The 24,995-nt window shown below is 46.1% G+C and overlaps 1 protein-coding gene across 22 annotated transcripts in view; it reads right to left on the bottom strand.

The window, feature by feature from the left end:
- Ppfibp2 (PPFIA binding protein 2) overlaps positions 1-24,995 on the bottom strand; it is a 148,678-nt gene that overhangs the window by 11,166 nt on the left and 112,517 nt on the right. For 10 of the 22 annotated variants that reach the window (XM_023708141.1, XM_023708140.1, XM_023708138.1 and 7 more), the window contains 12 exons: positions 21,543-21,654; positions 18,827-18,888; positions 18,234-18,302; positions 17,601-17,676; positions 15,856-15,959; positions 13,045-13,112; positions 11,498-11,555; positions 10,505-10,546; positions 6,396-6,534; positions 5,322-5,354; positions 4,755-4,896; positions 4,000-4,128 (listed from right to left, as the gene is read on the bottom strand). In XM_023708141.1, coding sequence (XP_023563909.1) covers positions 4,000-4,128; positions 4,755-4,896; positions 5,322-5,354; positions 6,396-6,534; positions 10,505-10,546; positions 11,498-11,555; positions 13,045-13,112; positions 15,856-15,959; positions 17,601-17,676; positions 18,234-18,302; positions 18,827-18,888; positions 21,543-21,654 — 1,034 coding nt within the window. The remainder of the gene's footprint in view (positions 1-3,999; positions 4,129-4,754; positions 4,897-5,321; positions 5,355-6,395; positions 6,535-10,504; positions 10,547-11,497; positions 11,556-13,044; positions 13,113-15,855; positions 15,960-17,600; positions 17,677-18,233; positions 18,303-18,826; positions 18,889-21,542; positions 21,655-24,995) is intronic. The other 12 variants (XM_004647863.3, XM_023708151.1, XM_023708152.1 and 9 more) reach the window with 3 other exon arrangements.

The raw sequence follows: 24,995 nt of genomic DNA, 5'->3' as shown, positions 1-24,995 counted from the left end.
ACATAGCATAGGGGCCATGGACTTGGCTCAGTGGAATAAGTGCTTCCCTGGCAAGCACAAGGGCCTGAGTTCAATCTCCGGATCCGCAAAAACAAAACAAAACAAAACAAAACAAAACAAAACAAAACAAAACAAAACAAAACAAAACAAAACTACATAGCATTAAGTTTTCTTGCATTGTGGCTAATCATAAACTTATTTTTGGAATTGAAGATATCCACAAACCAATGTATAATCTATATCCTTTGTGGTCGCAGCATGTGTTTTATGTTATCCTTGTTGATGCTGGTATATCCGGGAAACATCGGCAAGAAATCATGATCTTCTAACAATGTGTTCATATGATTTTAACCCAGGAACCTACTCACTACTTCTGTCTGGAATTTATTTCTTGCTCTTACAGTTTTTAGTGTGATAACGGCATTTTGCTTTCCTCCACAGTGTGTTTCTTCATATGAGAATAATTTTTCTCAATGTCCATTTCCTCAGTTTTATATCATGTTTGATTTGGTTTTTTAATTTCATTCATTTTTTTTATTTGTGGAAATTGGAAGGAAATTAATATTTTATGTATCCATAAAGCATGTCAATACTTAAGGGAGAAGGAAAGTGTTCTCAGGATGATAATTTGAAAACCTCTGACCTTTCAAACCACTCTGGAGTTCTGGTCCTCATCGTAGCAGTCTTCTCATTGATGGTTTGTCCACATGTGTATGTGTACACACACACACACACACACACACACACACACACACACACACCCCAGACTTGGTTGTTCCACAGCAAGCACCTCCTCAGCTCCTCTCAGAGCCGGGTGCTCTCACCCCTCTGTGAGCTGTGGCTAAACATGCTCGAGAAGTTACTTGACAGAGACAGAGACAGTATCTTCCCAGAGACAGTATCTTCCATGGACAGCCAAACCGCAAGTGTTACCGACACATTCCAAAACACCTTTCCAAATTGCAGCTACAGTGACGCAACCGTGATTGCCCGATAAGACAATCCCACGGCAGAGGAGAGTACAGGGTCCATCTGTAATTGCTTACACATTTTTAGCAAGTACAGTCCTGACAGGAGAGTTTCTGTTGTGAATGGATACTCAACAGAACCAATTCTACGGCTCAGCATTTCACACATCTGGAGACTGAAAAGAACTTCCACGGGCCAGATGCTGGTTTTGTACATCTCAAATATGGTTTTGCTTCCTGCTGCCACACTTCTGGATGTAGCACCAGAAGACATAGTCACACCAAGGCAGGACCTCTGATTTGCATCCCCGTATCAATGTGCTTTGGCAAATAAGAAGTAAAAGTGATTATGGAAGCCATTACGAGTTACCTAAACCTAAGTGAGACAGGAAGTGACTGCAAGTCACATACATATACTTTAAGCCCAAACTGACTGAATCCCCTGTTGAACTTGCCCTCAGTTAGTTCCCCTGAAGCCCCCTAGCTACTTCCTTACCATTTGATATAAGGGAAGGTGTACCACAGGGAGACTAGAGTGAAAGAGTCAGCAATCTTGAAACTGGCTGCATTTAAATTACTTACGAAAATTTTCCATACACTTGACACTGTCAGTACATCGAGGAGTTCCTCTCTGGACACTGGAAGGGGCCCACAAATAAAGGCCTAGGAACTTCCTTACATCCGTGACTAATCCGATTCTGCCCATTGGTTTTGGGGGAAGATGATGAAGCGGAGTCTGAGGTGGGGAAATCGTCAGAGCCCTCATAAAAGCACAGTCCTCGTGTGCAACACACGGAACAGATGAATTTAGGAAAACCCTCCACAAAGATGAGGCCCAGTGTGGGGCTCTAGAGTCTGTCTGCCTTAAACAAGATACTTTATTTCCTTTTTTCTTGAAACACACACATACCAAACTCATAAACTAAAATATCTGGTTACTTAAACATGGTTTTAAAATATCATAGAAGGGGGGCCAGGGAGATAGCTCGGTGGAATAAGCGCTTCCCTGGCAAGCGCAAGGGCCTGAGTTCAATCCCTGGTTCCGCCAAAAAAAAAAAAAAAAAAAATCATAGAAGGGCCAACCAAATCGCTCAATGGATTAAAGCACCTGCAAGTAGGCAAAGGGGCTGGGAGTTCAATCCCCAGGCCTGCTGTGCAGGCTCCACCCCCAGGGTGCACTGAGATGGCAATTGAGATGAGGCATGGTGGCGTGCGCCTGTAATCCCAGCTCTTGGGAGGCTGTAAACAGCCAGATCACTATGAGTTCAATCTAGTAGTGAGACCCTGAATATACTAGGACCCTTCCATAAATACAAAAAAAAAAGAAATTTTAAAAACAAAATAATGAAAGAAATCACAAATGAAAAGTTAATGAAGATTATACAGAAATATAAAAATTCTACATATCAAAGTTGACAAGCAAAAGGAATTCTGCCATGAGCTTAAAAATGCCCTGTCACAATGATTAGACGCAGCTTAATATCTCAACCTATGGAGAGCACACAGAAGACTACAGGAAAGACACTAATCATGGAATAAAACTGGCAAAAAAAAAAAAAAATGCAGACAATGCACAAGGAAGAACTAGAACGATTATCATGCAAATTAGCAATAAAAATGTAATTCTTTGAAAGTCTTCAGAAGTGCAAAAATTTTAAATATTTAATGCTTGCTGACAAGGATGCATGATTAAGTCACCTATACAGTGGTGCTGACTGGCATGTAATTCAATAAAAGTTTACCTGGTGATGGGGGGCTAACAACCATTGTCTATGATCTCAGTGAGATTTCTATAAAATGTTACTGTCAAATACCAACTTTTAAAAAAGTGATAAGAAAAAAGGGATCAGGGCTGGAGGCTTTTAGTAACAAATTACTTTTGCTACATGCATAGTAGTGAAAACATTTTTAAAAAAGTTTTGCCATAAATATCTATAAACACAAACATCAGAGCATATTAGCATATAATTATACTACATTTCAGCCCTAGCGTAATGACAGCCTTTCTTTGCTGCCAGCATATTCATTTCATTACCACAGGCACTGCTGGGATAAACACTGCCATCCGGGCAAGACCTCATCATGCTTATTCCCTTTATCAACCATTGTTATGGTAAATAAGACACAAAAGCATTCCCGCAAAGCAGCCATGTGCTGCAGTTGCAGTTTTTTCTTCTGGCAGAGAGCTTCCTGACCTTGGCTACCTCACCCTAAAGTGAAGACAGAATGTCAGTGGGCTTCTTTACCATACAGCTCTGCTCTACAAAAAGGCCAACGGTCTTAGAAACATCCCTACACTTTGCCCCAGTCATTACCCTCTAGGGTCAATCCTTGAAGAAACTGTCATAATTGGAACCAACATGGGTCATTCAAGTTTACTGTAGCTTGACTTTTTCATCGCAAAAAAAGCCAGAAACATCAGTAATGTCTGAGTCAGGAAAAATGCAGGGTAAATTGGAATATCTAATTATGGAATACAGTAGGTAAGCCACTAACCATGTCCTTAGATTCCCCAGGCTCCTGCCATTTACTGAGAATTTACATTTGTGGCCAGAGGTATCATTCTCTTGGTCTTTACATTCTCATTGTTCTTTCTTTTTAAGAACCTGGAGTATAAAATAGTAGTGAGGACACCCATCACAGCATAGATGGATCTGGAAATTTCTTGCCTTTCAAACATGAGGAAGATGTGGCAAGACCTTGAAATCTGAGGACGGCAGGCCAGTATGTCATGCATGTGCAAAATGGCTCCCTTCCATGGGGCATGAGGGTTTGTGAACACAGCACTCCTGAGAGTAGGTTACAGATGTAGAGTGTTGTTCTAGAGCCTCTGCCCAGACACTTCCAGCCTTAGGGAGCCCTTGGTTTCTCTGAGCTAAGCATCTATGAGCAGGAGTGGCGTTCAGCTGCATCAACAGGGCAAGGTGTAAAGCTCTGAGTTCTGTCTCTGAGATGGTCCTGAGATATTCAGCTCTTACCCTCCATACCTCAGCCAGGATTTCACATAGCAACTGTAGACAGGGAGCCTTACCATTTCTGTCCCTTAGAGTCTCTGGTTCTTGAGAGTCTTGGCCCTGCAGTTGCACGGAGCCCACCTCGTCGAAACTCAGCCATCCCTGGAGCATCAGTGTTGAAGTTTCCTGATTGGGTTCTTCGGATTCTGTGTGGACAGCAATCCAAAGACACTGTCAGCACAGCCTGAGGGCCCCAAGGCAGTGCAACCCCCTGGCAACAGGGCGAGACCCAAGGCTCCAGAGATCAAAGACCATGGATCAAGAACACAACCTGGGAAAGTTCTGTAACCAGTCTTCAGCCGCAATTCTAAGCTTCCTCTGGGGTTCTGGGTACTCCCATGGGGTCAAAGTGAAGGTCAATGCTTCACACGTTCCAGTTGCTATCTCATTTCAGACTGGATTGCTTGGGCCAGCAAGTACTGAGCTATCTTCAAAGGTTAAACAGGATACAGTCTCAGGGGGAAGAATCCAGTCTCACCTATGTCTTTTCCAAATAAGCTGCAGAAAATTGGGGGATTGATAGATGCCTAGAATGGGTGACACATAAGGCAACTGGCTGTACTTAATGGGTGTGTGTCAGCCTTTTTCTCTTGGCCCTAAAAACAACTCAAATTCTTCTCTGAGACAGTCTCAAAGTCTGATGAACCAGGGGCTGACATAGATGCCTTGCTACATCACAAAGACAATGAACTCCACCCAACGAATGATTATGATCATCCCCAATTTACTTTCTCCCCAAGTAATACTATTATGATCATCATCATCAACTTACTTTCCCCAAAATTTCTTGATGCCTTTGGGGCTCCGTTTACCATCTGGTGTCAGGGGGGACTGGGGGCTGGATTCAGTACCGGATGAGGTGGATGAGATGTCGTTGGCTGTGGTAGTGTCTTCCCAACCACTTTCTATGTCTCCTGAGGTTGAAAGGATGAACTGACACATGAGGGAGTAATAAGCACACTGTGGCACCCTCCTCTCCGAGCTTGGGCCATCCTTCTGTGGCAGTCCTGGAGACCCTGCCAGCTCTGCCCTTGGGGCACAGAGCGCCACACCAAAATCCCAGAGACCAATGGGGCTCAGGCACATTCCAGGTTCTCTTGGTAAGGAATTAGTAAGCTTAATGTTTCAAATCTGTGTAAGCTTATGTCTTCAAATTCTAAGAGTTTGCGATCCAAGTACTTGTGGGTTATTCAATTAGGTACTCACTGCCTTCCCTCAGATGCAGGAATTCAGGAAAGAGGGGGAACAGGGCTAAGAAGTGGGAGGGGGAGGTGTTAGGGTAGAGGGCAGGGAACAAAAGCATTCTCACTCCCCACCTCACCTGGAACAGGTACAGTACCTAATACGGGGGCACTGACACTCCGGCCATGATCTCCAGCCAACCAAGAAGCAGAGAAGCCATATGAAGGAACAAGAGGCCAAAGTCCAGCCCAACAGAGTTACAGGGAAGCAAAGATATAAACAAAACAGCATCAGCAAACAAGAGAGAAAATCTCAAACAGAAAGAAAAATAATTCCAAGAAGAGTGGTAGGGATAATGGTCACTGAGCCATGCCCACAGCATTAAAGAACTGAGAGAAAGCCTCCCTGGAGGGGTCGAATGCTTCTGGTGCTGCTTTGCGGAGACTGGGGGGGAGGGAGGGCTGAGTGGAGGGCCATGTGGAGCTCTCATGTGCCAGGGCTCACTCAGACCAGTGTCTGGGCTGAGCACCACCTGACACAGCTTTCAGGGCTCATCTGAGCTGCTGTCCCAGCACAGCGGGCCTTCTCGAGCCGACTCGCAGGCTGGCTCACAGAGTGGCAAGGACAGGAGTCAGACTGGCAAGAGTGCTGCCAGGACCACAGCATTCCCACCTTGGGGCCCCTGAGTCTACTGTTGCTTTAGAGGAAAGTCTGTCTTGATGAAATGCAGCAGAGGCTGCGTGGTTCCAGGTCCCACCCTCCAAAAGGATAGCAGTGGACTGACATTCTCATCCCCAGCCACTGCCTTTTTTGTTGAAGAACTGCTCTCACTTGGAAGAGCCCAGACTATCATCTTGCTGGTAACAGAAGAGCTACAGAGTAGGTGGTGACAGAGAAGAAGCCAGACAGTAGAGGAAGAGTAAGGGACGGGAGAGTTGGGAGGGAGGTTGAGAAGGAAAAGAGTGGAGGAAAGGACCCTCAGGGGTTCAGAAGAGAAATGGAAGACAGTAAGAAAATGGGGCGACTACAGCTAGACAAGACAGGGTGCATACAGAGCCTGCTTTCTGTTAAGACTCCAAAGTGCTGACCTTAGGAAACAGCTTGCCCAGCCTGTGCTGTGAGGTACAAAGGGGGGACTATTGTGGGACACAACCCGTTCCAGGCCCTCCTGATGCCCACCATTTTCAACTGTGAGCTGCAGTGACCTAAAGTGTCAGAGGCAAGAACTCACTCAGCCTTAGCAGGTTGCTGCCTGAGGAGTCAGCCTGGGAGGCGATGGGGGTCGACTTGGCAGCTTCTCCATTGGGCGTGGCTCCTGAAAGCTTCCCAGGTAATGTAGGATATTTTTGCTCCACCAGCAAAGGGCTGTCCTATGGGAAGGAGAGACGGAGGGATGCAGAATTAGCCCTCAGACTCAGCCTCAAACTTCACCAGGGAATCCTTCCCTGGATTTCCTGAACAATTTCCTATTCTTCCACAACCCCTGACTCAGAGACTGTGTCTGGAGAGAAGACCAGAGTTCTAAGTAGGAGGAAAGCTATCCACAGAGAGGCAGGAATGGAGCAAAGTGCAAATGGAGGGTTGCATGCAACTGCTTTCAAGCAGGAAGTAGAAAAATAGATCTGTCTTGCAAAGTGGAACCTGTGTCATATGGCCTGGTGCTCAGAGGCTAATTGAGTTAATAGCCGTGAATTACTGCTTACCAGAATTTGCTATCTAGTGCCTTATCTCATATATGTATGGTTGAACACACACACACACACACACACACACACTCCTGAAGGAAGGGCAGGGTTTCCTTGCTATCCTAGACTTCCTTTAGTGGCCAATACAGAGGTGCTTTAGCTAACACCTTCACTTATACCAGGTCAGGGCAGACTTCTGCAAGAGCTTAGCCAGGTACATAAATTATGTGGGGCTTGACTAAGAGAAATCCATGCTATATGAGGCGAATTAAGAGTTCAAATTTTGGGGCCGGGGAGATGGCTGAGTAGAATTAAGTGCTTCCCTGGCAAGCACAAGGGCCTGAGTTCAATCCCTGGTTCCACGCCAAAAAAAAAAAAAAAAGTTCAAATTTGAAGCAACAAAAGAAAACATCTGAGTCAGTTGTGGTGAGATATGCCTATAATCCTGGCATTCTGGGAGGCTGAAGCAGGAGATTCTTGAGATTAAGGCCAGCCTGGGCTACATAACAAGTTAGAGGCTAGTCTGAAACATATCAAGTCTCTGTCTCAATCAATCAATCAAGTCCATACTGTGACAACAGTTCTTCTGAGAAGCATCATGTTAAGGCAAAGCACCAAGTGTCACACACACTTGAGGAGAACACCAGCAGGGACTGGCTGCACGCCAACACAGACATCCCCTAGGAACTGTGAACTACCGCTTCAGTGAACAGGCGCCATGCTTGGGCCCTGGCTACATAAAGTATCCCAAAGAAGCAAAAGTTGATTTAAAAAGAAAGAAGAATACAATTTGTTTGGTTAAACAAGGACATAATGACCCATATATCTGCAAACCCAGGGGGAACAAAACAGAATCTATGGTGAGAGCAAGAGAGAAACTGAAGTAACAGCATTGAGGGAATCAGCTGTGGATCACTTGACTGGGCCCAGGAGCAAAGTAACACGAAAGACAAAATAGATTCTGAGACAAGAATAGTCAGGACAGGAACGAGGTGAGACTGTTGTGACAGAGCTGTTATTTATTTATTTATTTATTTATTTATTTATTTACTGTACTGAGGCTCAAACTTGGGACTTTGTACTTGCCGGGCAGACACTTATGCTGCTGAGCTATCTCCCTGGCCCCCTGGAGCCATCTTGTGAAGTTTCATTTAGCTAAAAGTCAAATGACCAATACATTTCCAAATTCACTTTGTTTATAAATGCATGTCATTACATTCTTGTTTAACCAAACAATATATGATTGTATGATACCCAGCTCATTTGCTGAACATTGACAATAACCCCCTCAAAATAGATTCAGAAAAAAGAGCTATGGAGACAGAAAGCTAAGAATTCTGAAAACACTGGCCAGTGAGGAGAAGTAATCAGAACCTGGAGAGATGAAGCCTACGAGATTTTCAAGTTTGCGTTGATCTGTGAGATACAAGGGAGACGAGATCAGACACGTAGGCAAGATCAACAGCTCCCCAGGGCCGGTTCCTACTCACCTGGCACACTGCAAAAGCAACACACTCCCCACTGCCCTCCCAGCCCTGTGAATCAGCCCCTCGGGAGCACACCCCAGCAGTCTGTGCTTTTAACTAGCGTCTGAGATTATTGTGATACACAGTCAGCCCCAGGAACCACTGACCGTGGGAAAGCAGCATCCAAAAAGCTTTGGGAACTGCAGGGAATGACTCTAGTTCCATATCACACACAAAATATGGGACGGCAAAGGGCTCTCAAAAGCAGGTTTTGGCGGTGTCAGCACAAACGCCCCCAGACCAAGTGCAGATGGCACAGGCGATGCTCTTGTCTTCTACTTCTCAGAACCTCTGTCTTGTCATTTCTACACACAGAAGTGAAGACTAATTCCTGCCTCTGGCTTAGTGTGAAACAGTTAAGCACCGGACTAGTGCTCAGTGGACAGCAGACAAACAGAAACACAGAAAATAACATGCTGAGCTCTAGTGTGACGGCAGTCTACAAGAGTTGCCCCTAGATTAAGGGAGGCATGGGTCAGATGGCATCTAGAAATCATACCCAAGTGTGGCCCCAGGCACAACTGAAAGAGAATCCTTCATGAAACTTTTGCTTTTCAGGCTGGGGATCCATGAACAAGGGCAGATGGTCAGCCCAGAAATCAGAGCATTTGGAAGGAGCTGGAGGAAACTGATTCTGGAGCTGTCCATAGTAGCAAAAATTCACTGAAAGCACTGGAGGGGCAGGTCAGGGGATGTAATTCTAGAGAAGTTCAAAAGACATGTCTAATATTCAGAGCTGGAAAAGCATACAAGGAGGCCTAGCATGGAACAGGCTCAGATGCAGAACACAAGAGCACACTGAAGCAAGGCCAAGATGCTGATGCAGAAAGGGCACCGCGCCTGTGAGTGGCAACGGGAGTATAGTTGGGGCATACGTGCGTGCATGAGTGTGTGCGTGTGTTTAAAGAGGTGGCCATGTTGAACTAAGCTGAAGATTACTGATTGTGGTCAAAGCTATATTTAGAATCAAATTTTTAATCCACAATATTTATATTTTCTTTTTTATGAAGAATTCCCACATCACTCAGATTTCTTCGTAATCAAATCCACGTCTCCAAGTTAGGGCCCATGAGAGAACTGTGCTTCCAAAAGAGCAGACAGACCCTTCCTCCCGTGCCTGGAAACATCTGTGAGCGGCCTCTGGGAGGCGAACAGGCTGGGGGCCAGCTGGGTAGAAGATGTCACAGTCTCCAAACCAAGACTTTTGTCGAGAGATCACAGGAACTGTGGCCTCAAGGGCCAAGGGACTGTGTATCCAAAGCACAGGGACAGCGGGTCAGGCAAACTTTGGCTCTATAGTTCAGATGGTCCAAGTTAGCATGGCTGCCTAACTGTAGCACCAACTGCTACAAATGTGAAAGGGCAGAGAAGTCCCTTTGCTAGAAGTAGAGGAGCAGACAAGACCTTCCTCTTACACACCTTGAAGGGTAGGGATGTCCCATTCTGGCATATTGGTGTGAATACATTGAAAGGAACAGAACTGAACCGAACCAAACCAAACTGAAGCCTACATGGGGAAAGCAGAAGACAGAGAGGCTTGCGCCCGATACCTTTCCCATATGATGCTCTAAATGGTGGCTGGGTGTGGCTGAAATCACGCTAATCATATAAAGCTTCAATTTATTATAGGTTTAGCATTTGTGCACCGATCTGGAAACTTAATCATCTTCCACAACAGACTTCCTAGGAGAAAATCAGTACTAATGGAATTTTTATAACGCAAGGTGTTCACTACAGGGGGACTCGGTGTCCTCTCATGTTTGTTAATGTGACACAGCTGCACAGGAAGGACGAGAACTGCCACACTCTTGTGGGTGCTAAGATCGCTGCATCTTCCTTCTTAGCAATTAAATCTATTAACAACTACATTGTTCAAGAGTAATTTCTCCAAGGCTATAACATGGAGGGGATAATAACAAATCCTATCCCACAAGTAACGGCAGTAAAAGCACATTAGACACAGGAGTGAGTGCACGTAAAGGTGTAATGGGGGAAAAGAACTTCACTTTTCTTAATTCCTTCTTATCTTTTATGGTTAACATATGTTATGGCTCCAGAGCTAGAGCTCGCTACAACATTCTAGCAAGCAGCACCACCACAGACAGGTAATAGACACGAAGTTAACGTACCTTGGGTTCTACCACAGGAGAGAGCTGGTTCCCATTAACACACTGGGAGTGACGAAGATTTGATTGTGTGGAGAAAAAGAGACCCGTGTTAGTCACAAACAAAAACTCAGGACTACCTGTCCGCTAATGCCTGAAAGGGGCACTTGGGTACATGCACGCGTGCGTACACACACACACACACACACACACACACACACACCTTCGCCTCACATATTACTATCCATGGCAATAAGTACAAGTCCCTGTCCAATATCTTGAGTAGCTGCTACCAATTTGACCAGGGTCACAAGAAGCACGTGGCCATGGGAGCAAAGCACCCTCCTGCCAACTCCAGCTTGCACAGCTCTTCACTGTCACTAGGGACGTGGCACTCCACTGGCTCCAGGAGATGATGTACAGCATGGGCCTGCAGGAGCCCCGACTGGGGCAAGAGTCCTTGTTCGCTCCAGCATAGAGCCCACAGACATGGTTAAGAGCTCTTCTCAAGAAAGAGGCCACTAAGCCCTCTTCACAGCTTTTCCAGATATTTTTAATAAGTGGTCTCTCAATCTTCTAAGTTACTCCAGCTCTGACTGCTGGGATCACCTCCTTTGTTCCCATTACTTCTTCATGCAAAATTTCCACAACGATGCCCAGGGCCCTGGAAGATAGGACCAGTGGTCTGGATCTTCTCTGGCTTGATCTGATGCGTGGCTGACTTTCCTTCTGCTCCCCCATCATTTTCCAAAACCTGCCAGAACCTACCAGACTTTAACAAGTCTTTGGCCACCACAACCACACTCTTATCAACTTCAGCCAGCATTTTCTGGCTGATCCTGTTCTCAAGATTTCCTTGGGCCAACCTGTCTGTTTTGCTAAGAATATTCTTATAATCCTGCCTCCCCAGCCACTGTATAGATTTCTCTCCAAGGGAAGCACCAGCATTCACCTGCACTATGCTAGCATTGTGATGGGCCCAGAAAAGTAGTCTTTGTGGGTAGACTGATGACTGACCTTATCCACAGATTCACTTCTCAAGTCTTCTAGACTACAGGAGAGCTTTTTCTGAGCTCTAGACAAGCATAAAACAAAGAAATAATTACTAGAGAAGGAGGTACAACACATAGAGGACATTCCTTGTGCTTAATCAGTTGTCCGTCCTGAGCTCAGAGTAAAGGTCAGGACATTAAAGAAAAAATGCCCTTTCACAGTCGGCAATATGTAAGACAGACTGGTTCATTTTGGGAAGCAGCCTGGCCCAACAATATGTTGGTGAGGGCTTTTGATTCCAGTGAAAAGTCCTAGGCCTTGCTTGAAAAGCTGGAGTGGAGCTAGGGGATAGCTTGGTAGTCTAAGTTTATGCCTGGCAAGCACAAGGACCTAGCTTCAATGCCCAGCAATGGCCACACACCGTGCCAGCCAACAGAAACCAGATGTTGTGGTGCACACCTGTAATTCCAGTGCTGGGGAGGCTGAGACAGGAGGATCACTAGGAGTCTAAGCTGTGCAGCAAGACTCTATACCAATTAATTAATTAATCAATTAAGTACCCGCCAGCCACAAATCCAAAGTTTCGCTGGCTTGGGTCCTCCAGCCCCGCACACAGTGAGCAGCCTGCTCAGCAGAACTGTGTCTGCACAGGGGGGATTCTGCAGATGCAGGACCAAAAGGGAGAGAAGAGACTGTGTCACCAGGGGCCGCAAGGGTGACTTGGCATCAAGTTTCCTTGGCAATTGTATTTCTTAGTTTGTAGAAATAAATCAGCGTTTATTTATATTTTAGTCTCTTGTAAGTCTGGTCAGTATGAGTTCCTCATTGTTAAGTTCCCAAATGAACTATACATTAATTTCTTGTTCTGCAAAAGTTACAACTGGCCATATATGCTCTCAGATACTGCCATTTTTCTGTGGGGCTTAATTAAGCCTTGGGAGAACAACTGTTCTCCAGAAATTGAGCTCTGACAGGCAGACCCCAGAACTGAAGAGTCAGCACTATTCTGGGAAAGGTTCTGTCATGCTGTAGCCATCTTCTCAGACTCCTGAGCTGAAACCTGTGGTGAAATCTCCATATTTTCTTCACATGAAACTAAATTTGAAAACATTTATAGTGATTTAGAAATTGGTTAATTTTGGAGGAACCATCCAGGTAGCCAACGATCCTACAAGCCAGCACCTTGTAAGTATGCTGTTACCAAAGCCATTGGACTAACTTCCCAGTGAAAAGAAATGATCCTCCTTATAATGACTGGGTAGTCAAAGGACTCAGTTCATCCCAAGAAGCCACCGGAAGGCATAAAGGAGCTGGAGACACCTCCTCTCTGAGGCTCCAAGACCTCTGGCAAGGTCTTTCCTCAGTTATAATAATCCAGTCCTCAGCCTGTAAGAAAGGCAGCCCCTCTGTGGCCAGGAGAGGTAGGCCTCACTGATGACGCCCTGACAGTGGCAGGGCGGGTGTGTGCAGAGCAGAGGCGAGGCTCAGCACACATGACTAACTCTCACTTCAGGAACCCCAAAAGGGGCCTGCAAGCACAGAGACTCTAGACAGACGCTCAAGTCTCCTACCTGGTTTCCAATGACTTCTGTGGCAGGGGCGGGGGCCCCACCTTGGGAGAGCTGCATTTTGGAGGCATCTGCAACAAAAAAGAAGGGATACCAGAGAGGAAAGCTACTATCTGGGGACCGACCCTTCCTTCTTCCTAGGATGCTTCCTTTCGGGAGCCATGTTTTCACTCCTGGATATAGTCAAGGTGGATACATCAAAATGACACCTTGCTCTTTGAAGATGCCAAGCGGGTAGGCATAGAAATAATACAAATTAATAAATAATAATAACAACAACAACAACAGTTGTTGCGAGAACAACTGTTCTCCAGAAATGGGGCTCTGACAGGACAAACTCTAGAACTGAAGAGTCAGCACTATTCTGAGGACGTTTCTGTCATGCCGCAGCCATCTTCCCCAGACTCCTGGGCTGAAACCTAGTGGTAAAATCTCCACGTTTTCCTCACCTGGCACTAAATTTGAAAACATATAAAGAAAGATTATAGCAATTTAGAAATTGGTTAATTTTAGAGGAACTATCCAGGTAGTAGCCATTAGGATTCCTTCCTAGTCCCCAGAGTTTAGACAATTAACAACAACTTGCCTTTCCTTCCTAATCCCCAGAGTTTAGAGGAAGTCCTTACCCTATCAGTAGAAGGCTGCAGCACGGGTCCCTAGGCTCTTGCTGCTGCTGACTTTTCTGAGCTTGGCTTTCCAGTGTTTCCTTTCATTCTATGAGTCACTACATACTCTTTCAAAACCATTCCATTGTGGCTTAGGTTAACCAGAGTCAAATTCTGTGGCTGGAAAGGGAGAATGCTAGTGATACAGTCACTTAAGAAATATGGGCAACATCTATTGTCTGCCATCTCTGTGTCAGGCGAGGGGCAAGCACACCCCATAGCTGGAAGGCACACGGTGAAGCAAGGATGAAACAGCCAAGCCACCTGTCCTATGACTCTGACATCTGTGACACATCAGGGGACAGAGGGAAGGGTGGGGAATGTTGAGAAGGCCTTGGAGGGAAGGTCACATGGGAATGAGCTCACCACGAAGGCAGAAAAGAGTATGTCAGGGTAGCAAGTATTAGCTAACAGGGGCTTCTTCAGTGCTGCACTGACTGCAACAATGTCCTCTTTTCCCTGTAGCACAGTTGTTTTGGTTTCTTGTAGAAAGAACCCTAGCATTCTAGTGTGGAGGACCACCTGAGCAGCTCTCCTTGAAAGAAGAGCGACTGTCTCTATTTTGACTGAGCCCGACCCTATTTCCTTGTATTGTTCTGTACAGAGCTGGCTAGGACTTCTGTTTGTCCTTCAGTCGGCCTTAAGCAATGTATATTGGTCTAGCTAAGGTGCTGGTGACAGTCTTTGAAGGTGGCATATGTGTTTCCCTGGTAATCTACACCTGCTGCTCTTTAATGTGAACTGGGTCGAGACAGGACAGAAGAGCCAATGCTCCGCACTGCCAGCTGGAATTGAGTCTCAAGACAGAGGCTATGACTTCCTGGGGCTTGAAAGACTACATCAAAGCTGAAGCACCAGACCCCCCAAAACATTAGATACTATCTCAATAGCATAAAGCAGATTACTTTCTCTGTGTATCCTCTCTGCTCATGGCAGAGGTAAATGTAGGCCACCCACCTAGCTCAGCTCACAGTACTCACCTACTTCCCACAATACTTGGTCATTCCTCCTCAAGCCACTCCTCCTCCACTGAATAAAACCTGGGTATGGCCCTAGGTCAGCCTCTTTGTTCCTGAAAGCCATCTTCATGGCTGGAATTTGGGCCCCTTGGCTCTCCAGTATGTTTTAGTGTCTTTACTTTTGCTGTAGGTTGCACTGGGAGTGGTAGATTGGAATTAAGTTGGTGGGATTCCAATAATGTATCTTTGAGATTATAAATATTAACTTCTTGGACTGAGACAAAAACCAGGAAGGGACTCCTACATTCTAGCATAGCTGGGTTTTGTGGTCAGACACACTTAGGTTAGAGTTCAGGTTCTGCCATCCATTTGCAGTATGACCTGGAGTATGTTGCTTAAAATTCATCAGTCCTCAGCTAGAGCACAATATACTAAGAATCCAGTGAGGTTCCATGAGGAGTAGACAGGGGAGCCACATACAGTTCAAATATCAGGGACCCCCATAGAGATGCTGAGCGAGCCCTGGCTATTGTTGTTTTGTTACTGCCAAAAATGTGGGGTGCTTCTGTCCCAGCAGCAGGTTCATTGTGTGCTCTTAATTCAAAGGACTGAGGTGGACTCTCAAGTCCTTTTCTACAAAACTGTTCTAGAATTTCATGAACCTTCCTGCCCACAGGCTGAAGTCCCTTCTACCTGAGGTCTGTGTTCAGGAGCTTGTTTGCTCCTTTATCTTTAATCTTTAGTCTAAGCATACAGAAATTCGTATGATAGGACCACATTTTAAATCAGAGAAGGGAAACCTGGGTGCTGACTATGGGGCTGAAGAGATATCTGTGAAACAGAAATGGATCACTTCAAAAGTTGCAGATATCTCTCAACATGTATTTGCTAAATTCTCTTCCTCACTTCTGCAGAATACTGCAGATTCAGGAGAAATAGTGGTAAACAAAATGAATGCTACCTTTAGTCTACATTTACATTCCAGAGAAGAAAGAAAAAAGTAAACAAAGAGCCTGATTAGAAGGAGAAAGTCCTACCCTTGAAAGTTCTAGGCTATTACTAAGCTAGTACTGTTCCACAGACATCATTACTCATAGTGAACGTAACAGGTGCCTGACTGGATCTTCCTCTAGGCTAAGAGCATGCTCTGCAGGCTGCTGTAACCCCGTACTTGGATGGAAACATGGTACCTCTTGTTTTAACAGTTCTTCAGAGCCCTTATTTGCAGTGTTCCACTTCCTGAAGCTTCCCTCCAGTTCTTCTTCATTGACTGAAGGAGTTCTCTCGGAAGGCCCTGGAAGCATTAACGCAGAAGTAGAGGATCACTGCTGCTATGGTTTAGCTCTAGAATGTTCTGTAAAACCCTCAGAGGTGTTAGCCATAGGATTCTGGAAGGTGACTGGCTGTGGCATGCCAGTGGGTTAATCCCCTGACTCCTCAGTTCACTTGCTGTCAGGAGCTGGGCACAGGGGTCACTGGGTGCGTGATGGGGAAGGGTTGATCTCCCTGTTTAGCTCTTCCCTTCACTCTCTTCTTCCTGGCTACCATGAAGCAAGCAACGTTCCTCTGCCAGTCCTTCCACCACACCATTTCTGCCTGGGAGCTGACTGACCTTGGAATGAGCCACTAAAAATGTGAGGCAGAGTAAAACTCTCCTCTTTTATACTGTGGGTGTCCAGTGTTGCGCCCCCGCAACAAAAAAGGAATCAAGACAATTACTGTCTGAATTGTTCAGAAAGTTTTCATTTTACCACAAAACTGTAACCATTTCTCCTTTGTTAATAAATGTATGAAGGGAAATCAAGAATGTGATTTGGAAAATTCTTAAGGCATTTGAGCAAGGAAGGGCTGTCACGAGGGTCATTTCAAGGTCAAAGATGATCCCTGGAACAGAGGTAAGGCACCTCTTGCCTTTAACCTATTTCTTGGCCATGGGCTGTCAGGCCTTGAAAGTGCCTTGGCCCAAGATCATAAAGAAGTAAGGAAAAGAGGTTTGCAACATTTATATTAGGGCTGGCTAGAACCCAGGACATCTTGTTCTTTCTCAAGAAGAGCAATAACTTAGTCAGAATCAGAGGTTCTTAAACACCTCAAAAATAGCTCTATCTTAAGAAACACCTCGTTCTTCATGTTATCAGAACCCAATCAGTGGCATGAGTAACAAGGCAGGCAGCCTGGGCTACGTACCACTGTGCCCCAAAGAGCACAGATGCTGCCTGCGTGTTGTATCAGGCTGTTGGCAAGTGTGACACCCACAGCGCTCCCTGATTCAAAAGGAGAAGTCCTAGCCTTGAAAGTTCCAGGCTCCTCCCAAGCTGGCCCCAACCAGAACACAGGCCTGAGCCGCAGCCTCCGCTTGCCTCCACTCTGCCCTTCAATTCTGAGGGCCATTCACTGAATAGAATGACCTCGTGCTATCCTGTGACTTCCGCCTGGGTTGAGGGGATGGTGATGAGCATAGCCTGCCTTTCCTGCGACTCACTTGGCACCCAGGTGCCAGGCAATTCCAGGAAGGCTCTCGGGCACCCTGTGAGTCATCCCAGAGCTCCAGATTTCTAAGCGGTGGACAAGCTCCAATCCCCATCGAGGGCATAAACTGATTTCTGATCCAGATTTGACTCCACTTTCTGTCTCTAAGTAGTATCCTGAAGAGATGTGTAGGCAGCCCTCCAGGGGTGAGAATTCTCCACACATAAAGCTGAATCCTTTAGTTTCTTGATGCTCTGGGTGGTTCCTAGAAATTCTGACTGCCACTTGATAAAATTTCTAGAAAACAAAAGCTGCCAATTTCCCACATCCAAGGACAATTTAAATGCTCCATTTTTTTTCCCCCAGTAGATCTTTTCCAAATGAAGATAAAGAATCTGATCGAATTGTCCTGAGAGGTAATCAAGAAGATGGAATATTTTTCAGGGGAGACGCTGCACTTCCTCACCTTGAGCTGCCATCACAATCTCCTTCACCCTTCGGTACTGGTTCAGCAGCCCCGTAAGTTCCTCTATGCGACGGTCCTGCCGTGGTTCAAATGAGAGCAAGTTTAAATTTACACTACCACTGCTACCTCAGCTGATTTCATTTGGGGGCCCGTCTATATCCTGGGCACGTTGAGAAGAAATTCCAGGTGGCAAGTCTGGAGCACCCCAAAGAAAAGAGACAATGGGCCCATCCATCCTACAGCACTGGGGCCCAGAAATCTGCCTCAGAGGCAGCTGCAGACATGACTACCTGAGGGCTGTGGGCACCGACCACTGACATACCCTTCGAGGGGCTTCCACACTTGCAGAACATGCACCTCATGAACCGTCACACTCCTCAAGTAGCCACTGATGAAATCTGTCCCCTGCTTCAGTGCTGCCCTCCGTAGCTAAACAAAATACTACAACAAAGTTGTTGTATTTATCCTGCTCTCCTCACCCATTCCTTATGAGTCTGAGAAATGCTGCACAACAGAAGAAATCCCCATGGGGGATCAGTTCTTACAAGGGAAAAGGGAAGTATCCAGGGACTTAGGAAGACTGCAATGAGATATACTTGGGTATGAACCCTGGCCCTGCTATCCATTAGTTACCTGACTCTGGGCAAAAGCCTCTCTACCCAGGCTTGGCATATAAGGTGGTCTTGGAGTCTGTTTCCTCATCTGTAAAATGCAGCATTAGGGTTCTCAGATATATTGATCATAGCTAAGTGCTTTGCATTTACATGTGGTTATTCTATGATTATGCAGGAATGAGCTGAGAAGAATATAAGGTGGCAGGGTAAAGTGAGGCACCGCGTGTGGCCAAGCGCTTTTATGACGCTTCTGTCACAGAAACAGGTTGTGTATGTGGGAGACTGGTGGGACGCTTCTTGAGTTGTATGACAATCGAGGCAGGCGCTATCACGCTGATTATAACCACAGTGGTAGTGCTTCCCCATGCTCACATCGACAGGCAGAGCTCTAGTTTGCCTTCTGGAGATTCCCATTTAGGCAAAGTTCCCAGGCACCAAAGTGAACACCAAGCACTGGCGCTGAGTCTCTAGAAGGCAAAAGCTGCTCTCGGCCCCGCCCTGTGTCAGTGGCCTGTTGGGGACCCCTCTGTCCAGAGAAGCAGACAAGCAGGGCCCAGGCTGAGCTAGAGACGTCAACAAGGAAAGCACAGGATGATCAAATGACCATCTTACCTTATCTTCATTGGCAAGAAGCAATGTTTCCATGCCTATTTTCAGACGTTGAATTTCTTGGTCTAAAAGAATTTAGGTACAGAAAGAATTACTTCTGTAAATACTGAGAGCCACTCTTCTATGCTAAGATACCCCCACATGTTCAGACTTGGAAATCTGTACAGTGCTCAGGGCTCTTTTATTTTAAGAACTTGGGGTTGCAATTGGGCACAGGGATGGTCTCATTAAATATTTTTAGACTACTAATAATGGATCTACTCTTTTGTTTTTTTTTCTTTATACACATACATGGGAAAAATTAAAATGTCATTTACTCAAAAGTGACACAGAGAAGCCAAAAATCTTTCATAATCAACATCTTCTAAGAATATAGATGTTATTGCTCTATATCAGCATATGTCTAGGCTGCTGAAAGGTTTTGGAGAAAAACATGCAGCTGAACAGACTAAAAGTGGAGGACAATTTAAAGAAAGAGGGCTGGCCAGATAGTTCAGCAGACTAAAGCACCTGCTTAGGCAGAGAGCAGGGGCTGGGGTTCAATCCCTGGGCCTGCTATGCTGGTCCCACCCCCGGGACACGCTGAGAAAGTGATTGAGACTGGGCATGGTGGTGCATGCCTGTAAGCCCAAGCACTTGGGAGGCTGAAAACAAGAGGATCACTACGAGTCCAATCTGTGTAGTGAGACTCTGTACTAAAAATACATTAAAAAATAAAATAAATATATAAATAAATACATGAAAAGAAAGAAAAATGTCTTACAGGTGAATAAAGGCTGTGGTTAATCACTTATAAAAGTTTGAGCTTAATTTAAGATGATATAGTCATCACTTTAAAACGTTTAGATGTACCAATAAATCAGTTAAAATAAACTCTGTGATTAAGGGGAAACTCTTATTTCACCATCAGCCTAAAGAATTTCCTCTTGGGCAAAGGTTTGGTGATCAGTGTCAGAAAACCTGTGCTATTCTCTCACTTTAGACCCAACTGGGACTCACTTGACTTCTTCCCAAACTTGTCTGAAGAGCCAAGGAAAAGGCCAGTGCTTGAAGAAACTGGAGGTCCTTTGAGACATTTAGGGTACAGGGATTGGCATATACCTGAATTTTCCAGAGGGACCTATAACTGCTCCCAAACTGAGTATTCCCAGGAAAATAGAAATGTCTGCATTGAAAAATGCAGAAGAGAAGGGAACAAATGTGCAGGCCTCCTGTCTCCTTTTGGATACCTGCTATAATCAGTATCAACAGAATAGTATGTGTATGGACAATGCTTGAACAGCTACGGGGATTTGGTCTCCTAGTGGAGTAAAGAACACTTTAAAATTGACATCAGGTTGGCATCTCAGTCTGTGAGAGGTACAGGAGGTAAATTCCAGATGATGATCAGCAAACCTGGACTTATTGCTCAGAACCCAAATGACTGGCAAGTGACCAAAGGGCCAGCTCCAGGTGGTACATGATAAGGGGCTGGAAGGCCTGGACCAAGGAAGTCGCTGCTCAGGCTTGAAGTTATGGTGCCAGGAACTCTCTACCAGACTTGGAACATGAGCTGGTTCTGAATGTCCTAGTCTAAATAGGTTGGCCTCAGCAGGCAGTTGATGCATCCGCTGCCCTGGCAGGACACCGGTGCAAGATTGGGGGAGGCAGGAGGATGCTTGTCCTTCATTAGTTTTTTAAGCCTAAGCTTAAAAAATGTTGTAGGGATGTGTGGCCTTCCCACCCCAGCTTGGACCCATGCTAAGCTAAGCGGTGCTGGGGCCAAAGTGGGACAGACAGTGGCACCAATCCACAGGGTGTATGAGCTCTGTGACGGCCAGCAGCCAAGATATGAAGTGGAGAAGCTGGAAGGTGTGTGATCGTTTTGCATACACGGTACACCGCCACATATACAATGCTTGTTAATAGTACTGGGTAAGCTCTGCAGAATTGTTCCTTTTGTTGTTGTTGTTGTTTTGTTTTGTTTTTTTGAGACAGCATCTCATGCTGCCCAGTTCAGGCTGGCCATGAGCTCACTTTGTAGTGCAGGCTGGCCTTGAACTTTCCTCCTGAGTTCTGGGATTATAGGCATGTACCACCATACCCAGCTCTGCAGACTTGTTCTTAAACCAGTCTGCCTCAGAGTGGGAATGACCCAACACCTCTCAAAATATAACACTGGTAACTTATAAGTACTAGCAAGGAAACAAGGATGCTGAGTCAGAGAATAACAGAACTTGGGGGGATCTACTTGGGGTAGGACAGCAAGGAAAAGCCTTTCCAAAGAAGGACTTATATGTTGAGGTCTAAAGGGTGAGAAAGAAATGATTTGCAACTTCAGGGTCTTGTGCAGATGCCAGGTGGAACAGACTGCTAAGCTTCCTCGTTGGCACTAACACAGAAACAAGGCTTTTCAATGAAGGAAAGAGTTGGGTATTTCTTATGTTCTTGGTAAAAGCTCCAGAAGGGGCCACATAAAGCTTCAGTTTACTCTTAATGTTTAAGGATAGCATTCCAAGCTGACTTCTGGAAAAGGGTGAAGTCCGTGGCCTGACTCCACACAATAAAGCTGTGTCATACAGGCTCCCACTCGGACATGCATGGACATCCACTTACTTGGACAGTTCACTCACGTAGAAGCATGAGCTCACACATCAGCATACCTACGCACGCATGCACATACATAAGAGCGAGCCCAGGGCCCAGGACAAGTGTGTTCTGTCACAGTCAATCCAGTCACCTCTGTCTGTGTGGTCATTGTGGAGAGCTGCAGTCCGAGAGAGCTGGCAGTGCAGGCGCTCAATTTCTGCATCTTTCAGGACCACCTGCTCCTGTAGCTGGGCTACCTCAGCCTGAAAAAACAACAGGGAAGCCCTGCCAGGTCAGAAAGACAGTCAGACTGGGTGAACGGCCTTGTGTCAGAGCCCAGAGCCCACTATTCACGGGCCCTAAGACACATGAGGAGGCAGGGACAGAGCTGAGAGGGGTTAGAGGGGCTCAGTCCTCCCGCAGGATGGAACTCTGCTGCCTGAATTTACTCCTCCTCGCCATTAAACTGTTCCTTCCCCTTCCTCCTCCCGCCAGAGCAGCCCTTTCCTCCCTGCTCTGTGAGGTGCAGGTGCCACTGAGGCCCAAGGAGCTGGGGATGTGTGCAATGGGAGGATTCTATCCTTGGCACAGAGGTGACTACTCTACGTGGTCTTCCTTCTGTCAAGATACTCGGGACACAGCACTTAGGCACTCTGTCCCCTCTCTGACTCTCTTCCATGCTTGGTACACAGTCAATGCCTCTACTCAGCCTGAGGCACATGCGCAGTTCGTCCCCACCTATACACACAGTTCAGGTGGGCCTACCATTTATACTTCAGCAATAAAACAAAAAAATATGGATACACCATATAACACCACCCGGTGCACACAGATTCAAGTGAGAACACACATGGGCAGCTGCTCTGGGTGGTCCTCATGTCTCCACTAAGCAGAGGAAGTTAAATTTCACATACTACACTGGGAGTGGTTGTCCATGTTTTCTCATACTTAATATAAGATCAAAATTATGGCAGGCCTGTCCCAAGGGGCACTTTCACTTTGGAGTCAGAAGCTCTGTATTCTCCCACGTGTTGGTCTGGGTGATCCTGGACAAGCAGGTAAATCTTTCTGACTCTGAGCTCATCTATAATATGGAAATTTGGTACCTATTTCATGGGATTACAGTGAAGCTTAAATAATAGAATGGTTATGAACAACTTAGTGTAACACTTAGAGTATGTTAAATGCTCAATAAATGCCACTCCTACTGCTTCTCTCATCCTATTCCTCCCCTTATGAAGAATCCACTTAAGTTTCCAAGCACCAGCCCAACAAGACATTAGAAATGATTCTCAAGCAATTCTACGCACAGCAAGGCTTGGCTAGCCTGCCTCATGCAGCAGCCTCTAAGCAGTCCCAACTCCAGTTCTCAGAGTATAGATGGCCTTTCCCAAAGATCCCCAAGTTACTCTTTGAGCAACCACAAGTAGGAAAGAACACTGGCCCTCCTGGTCCTCCTCTGCCCTCAGGGCTTGCTTTTGGACCCAGCCCACTGACCAAGCATCCAACCTCATCAAGCCCATGCCCACTTCTTTGTTCCATCAAATCCCACTAAATCTTCCCAGAGAACTCTGGGAAGAAGAAATGTCCCTTCAAATCCTGGGGAAGAAATTCAAGTAGCACAGGTTTCAGAGTCGGAGATCTACTTCGTGACCAGGCCAGGATGCAAACCCCAGTCTGACTTCTCCACCAGCTCCAGGCTGCTGCTTCTGAGTTAACAGGACAAACAAGAGCCACTTTTAGGAGGCTTGGGTTCCCTGTCCTCTCCCTTGAGGGTCTCTGAATGACCCTTCCCTAATACCCCAGATGGCTCAGAAACAGCTATGTAAAGGAAAGATGTCATAAGGGGCAGGGATTCCTGCAAATTTTACCATGCAACACTGTCCCTCTGCTCTGTTCATCCCTACTGGGGCAGAGAGTTACATGTGGCTGTGCCAAACTGTTTACTGGGACACACAGTCAAGAAGCCTCGTCCCTGCTCACTCAGGTAGCCACAAGTTTACAGGTAATGGGGGACAGCCTCTGACAAGCTGAGCTTTGCAACCCTAATACCTCTCAGGTCAGCAAGGGCCGAGTACTTTAGAAAGACTCTTCTAAGCTTCATTGTACATCTGCTTGCTCATTTTTTGCAGACAAGGTGGGTGTTGGCCTATGTGAGGAACCTGACACCTATCTGCTGCCTACAGTTGGACTTCACTGATGTGGGCCTATGAGGCTGAGCCCAGTAGCGCCTGGCACTCAGCTGTCTTCTACTTGGGACCTAGTCTTGGGTCTCATCTGTGCATGTACTATGGACGTGACAGATCAAGGACTCAGCCCAAGCTCCTCAGTGCTGATGTTTACAAACTCCAGGCACCCTGTTATCCTCAGGGTGGTACCTATCCCCACAGATAGAGAAGCCAACCAGAGCCAGATGCCATTTCCCTGACCATTAGAGCCATGTATACTCCATGGAGGCTAGAGCTGCTTTGCAAGAGGCTGAAGATAGCTAGGCAGGCAGGCAGAAGGGCAGGAAGGGCAGGGAGGGGCTCTGGGCCCGAAAGTATCTCACTAGATCCAGGGACCATACTTCATGGCTGATACACTCAAAGAGGAAGCCCCTTTAGGGACTGAGAAGGCTTAAGCAGACAACTGGAGAACTTCCATTCCACAAAAGCGCAAGATGCTGGGGATCAGCTTGATGCAGAAGACTAGATCTGAACCTCCCTTGGGCACTCTGGGTCCTCTTTCTTTATCAGCAAAATCAAAAACTAAAACAACACCCCACTGGGTTATTTTACTAATTAAATGAGAAAACTGTATCAAGGGCTCAATACTTCCAGCAAGCAGGAGCTCCATAGCTGGTAATTATTAAGTAATCCTCAGCATCTACATGTCAAGGCAAAAAGCTTGGGTAATTTACACAGGTTGCTTGGCTTTATAACCAAGGGTGGTGTACACAACTTCAAAGGTTTCACCAGACAGCAGCATGGGCTGGCATGGAGCAGCAAGGGGAAAGGTTTTGAGCTACGGGACAAAATGAAAGATGCCAGCAGAGATGACGGGGAAGCATGGCACGGTCGAGGCTGCCCCCAGGTAACAGCAGGCCAGAGCAGGCTGCATTGCTCAGGTGCGTCCTGACTGGCTGTTCGGTCCTGGGGCAGTTACTGCATCTCCCTGTGCCTCAGATTCATCACGGGAGACTAGTTAAGCAAATTATTTCATATATCAAACAGATGTGCATACTACCAGCATTTTCTTTTAATAATATAAATTTAAATGAAAAAGCATGGTATAAAATTGTATATAAGGGCTGGCCAAATAGCTCAGTAGATTAAAGCACCTGTTTGGCAGAAGCAGGGGCTGGGAGTTTGATTCCCAGGCCTGCCTGCCCACCCCGCCTCCAGGGCAGGCTGAGAGGGCAATTGAGACTGGGCGTGGTGGCATGAGCCTATAATCCGATCTATACAGTGAGACCCTGTAGTCCCGGTAGACCCTGTCCTAAATACAAAAACAAAAAAAAAGTATATAAATGATTAGTACCAGAAATTGAGAGCCTCAGAAAGAAAGGAGATGAGAGAAGAGAGAAGAGAGGAGAAGAGAGGCAAAGAGAAGAGAAGAGAAG

The sequence above is a fragment of the Octodon degus genome, unplaced genomic scaffold (assembly GCF_000260255.1).
Source record: "Octodon degus isolate 3935 unplaced genomic scaffold, OctDeg1.0 scaffold00334, whole genome shotgun sequence".
Classification (NCBI taxonomy): domain Eukaryota; kingdom Metazoa; phylum Chordata; class Mammalia; order Rodentia; family Octodontidae; genus Octodon; species Octodon degus.
Note: the sequence above shows the minus strand (reverse complement) of the source record. Positions and strands in the feature narration are given on the sequence as shown.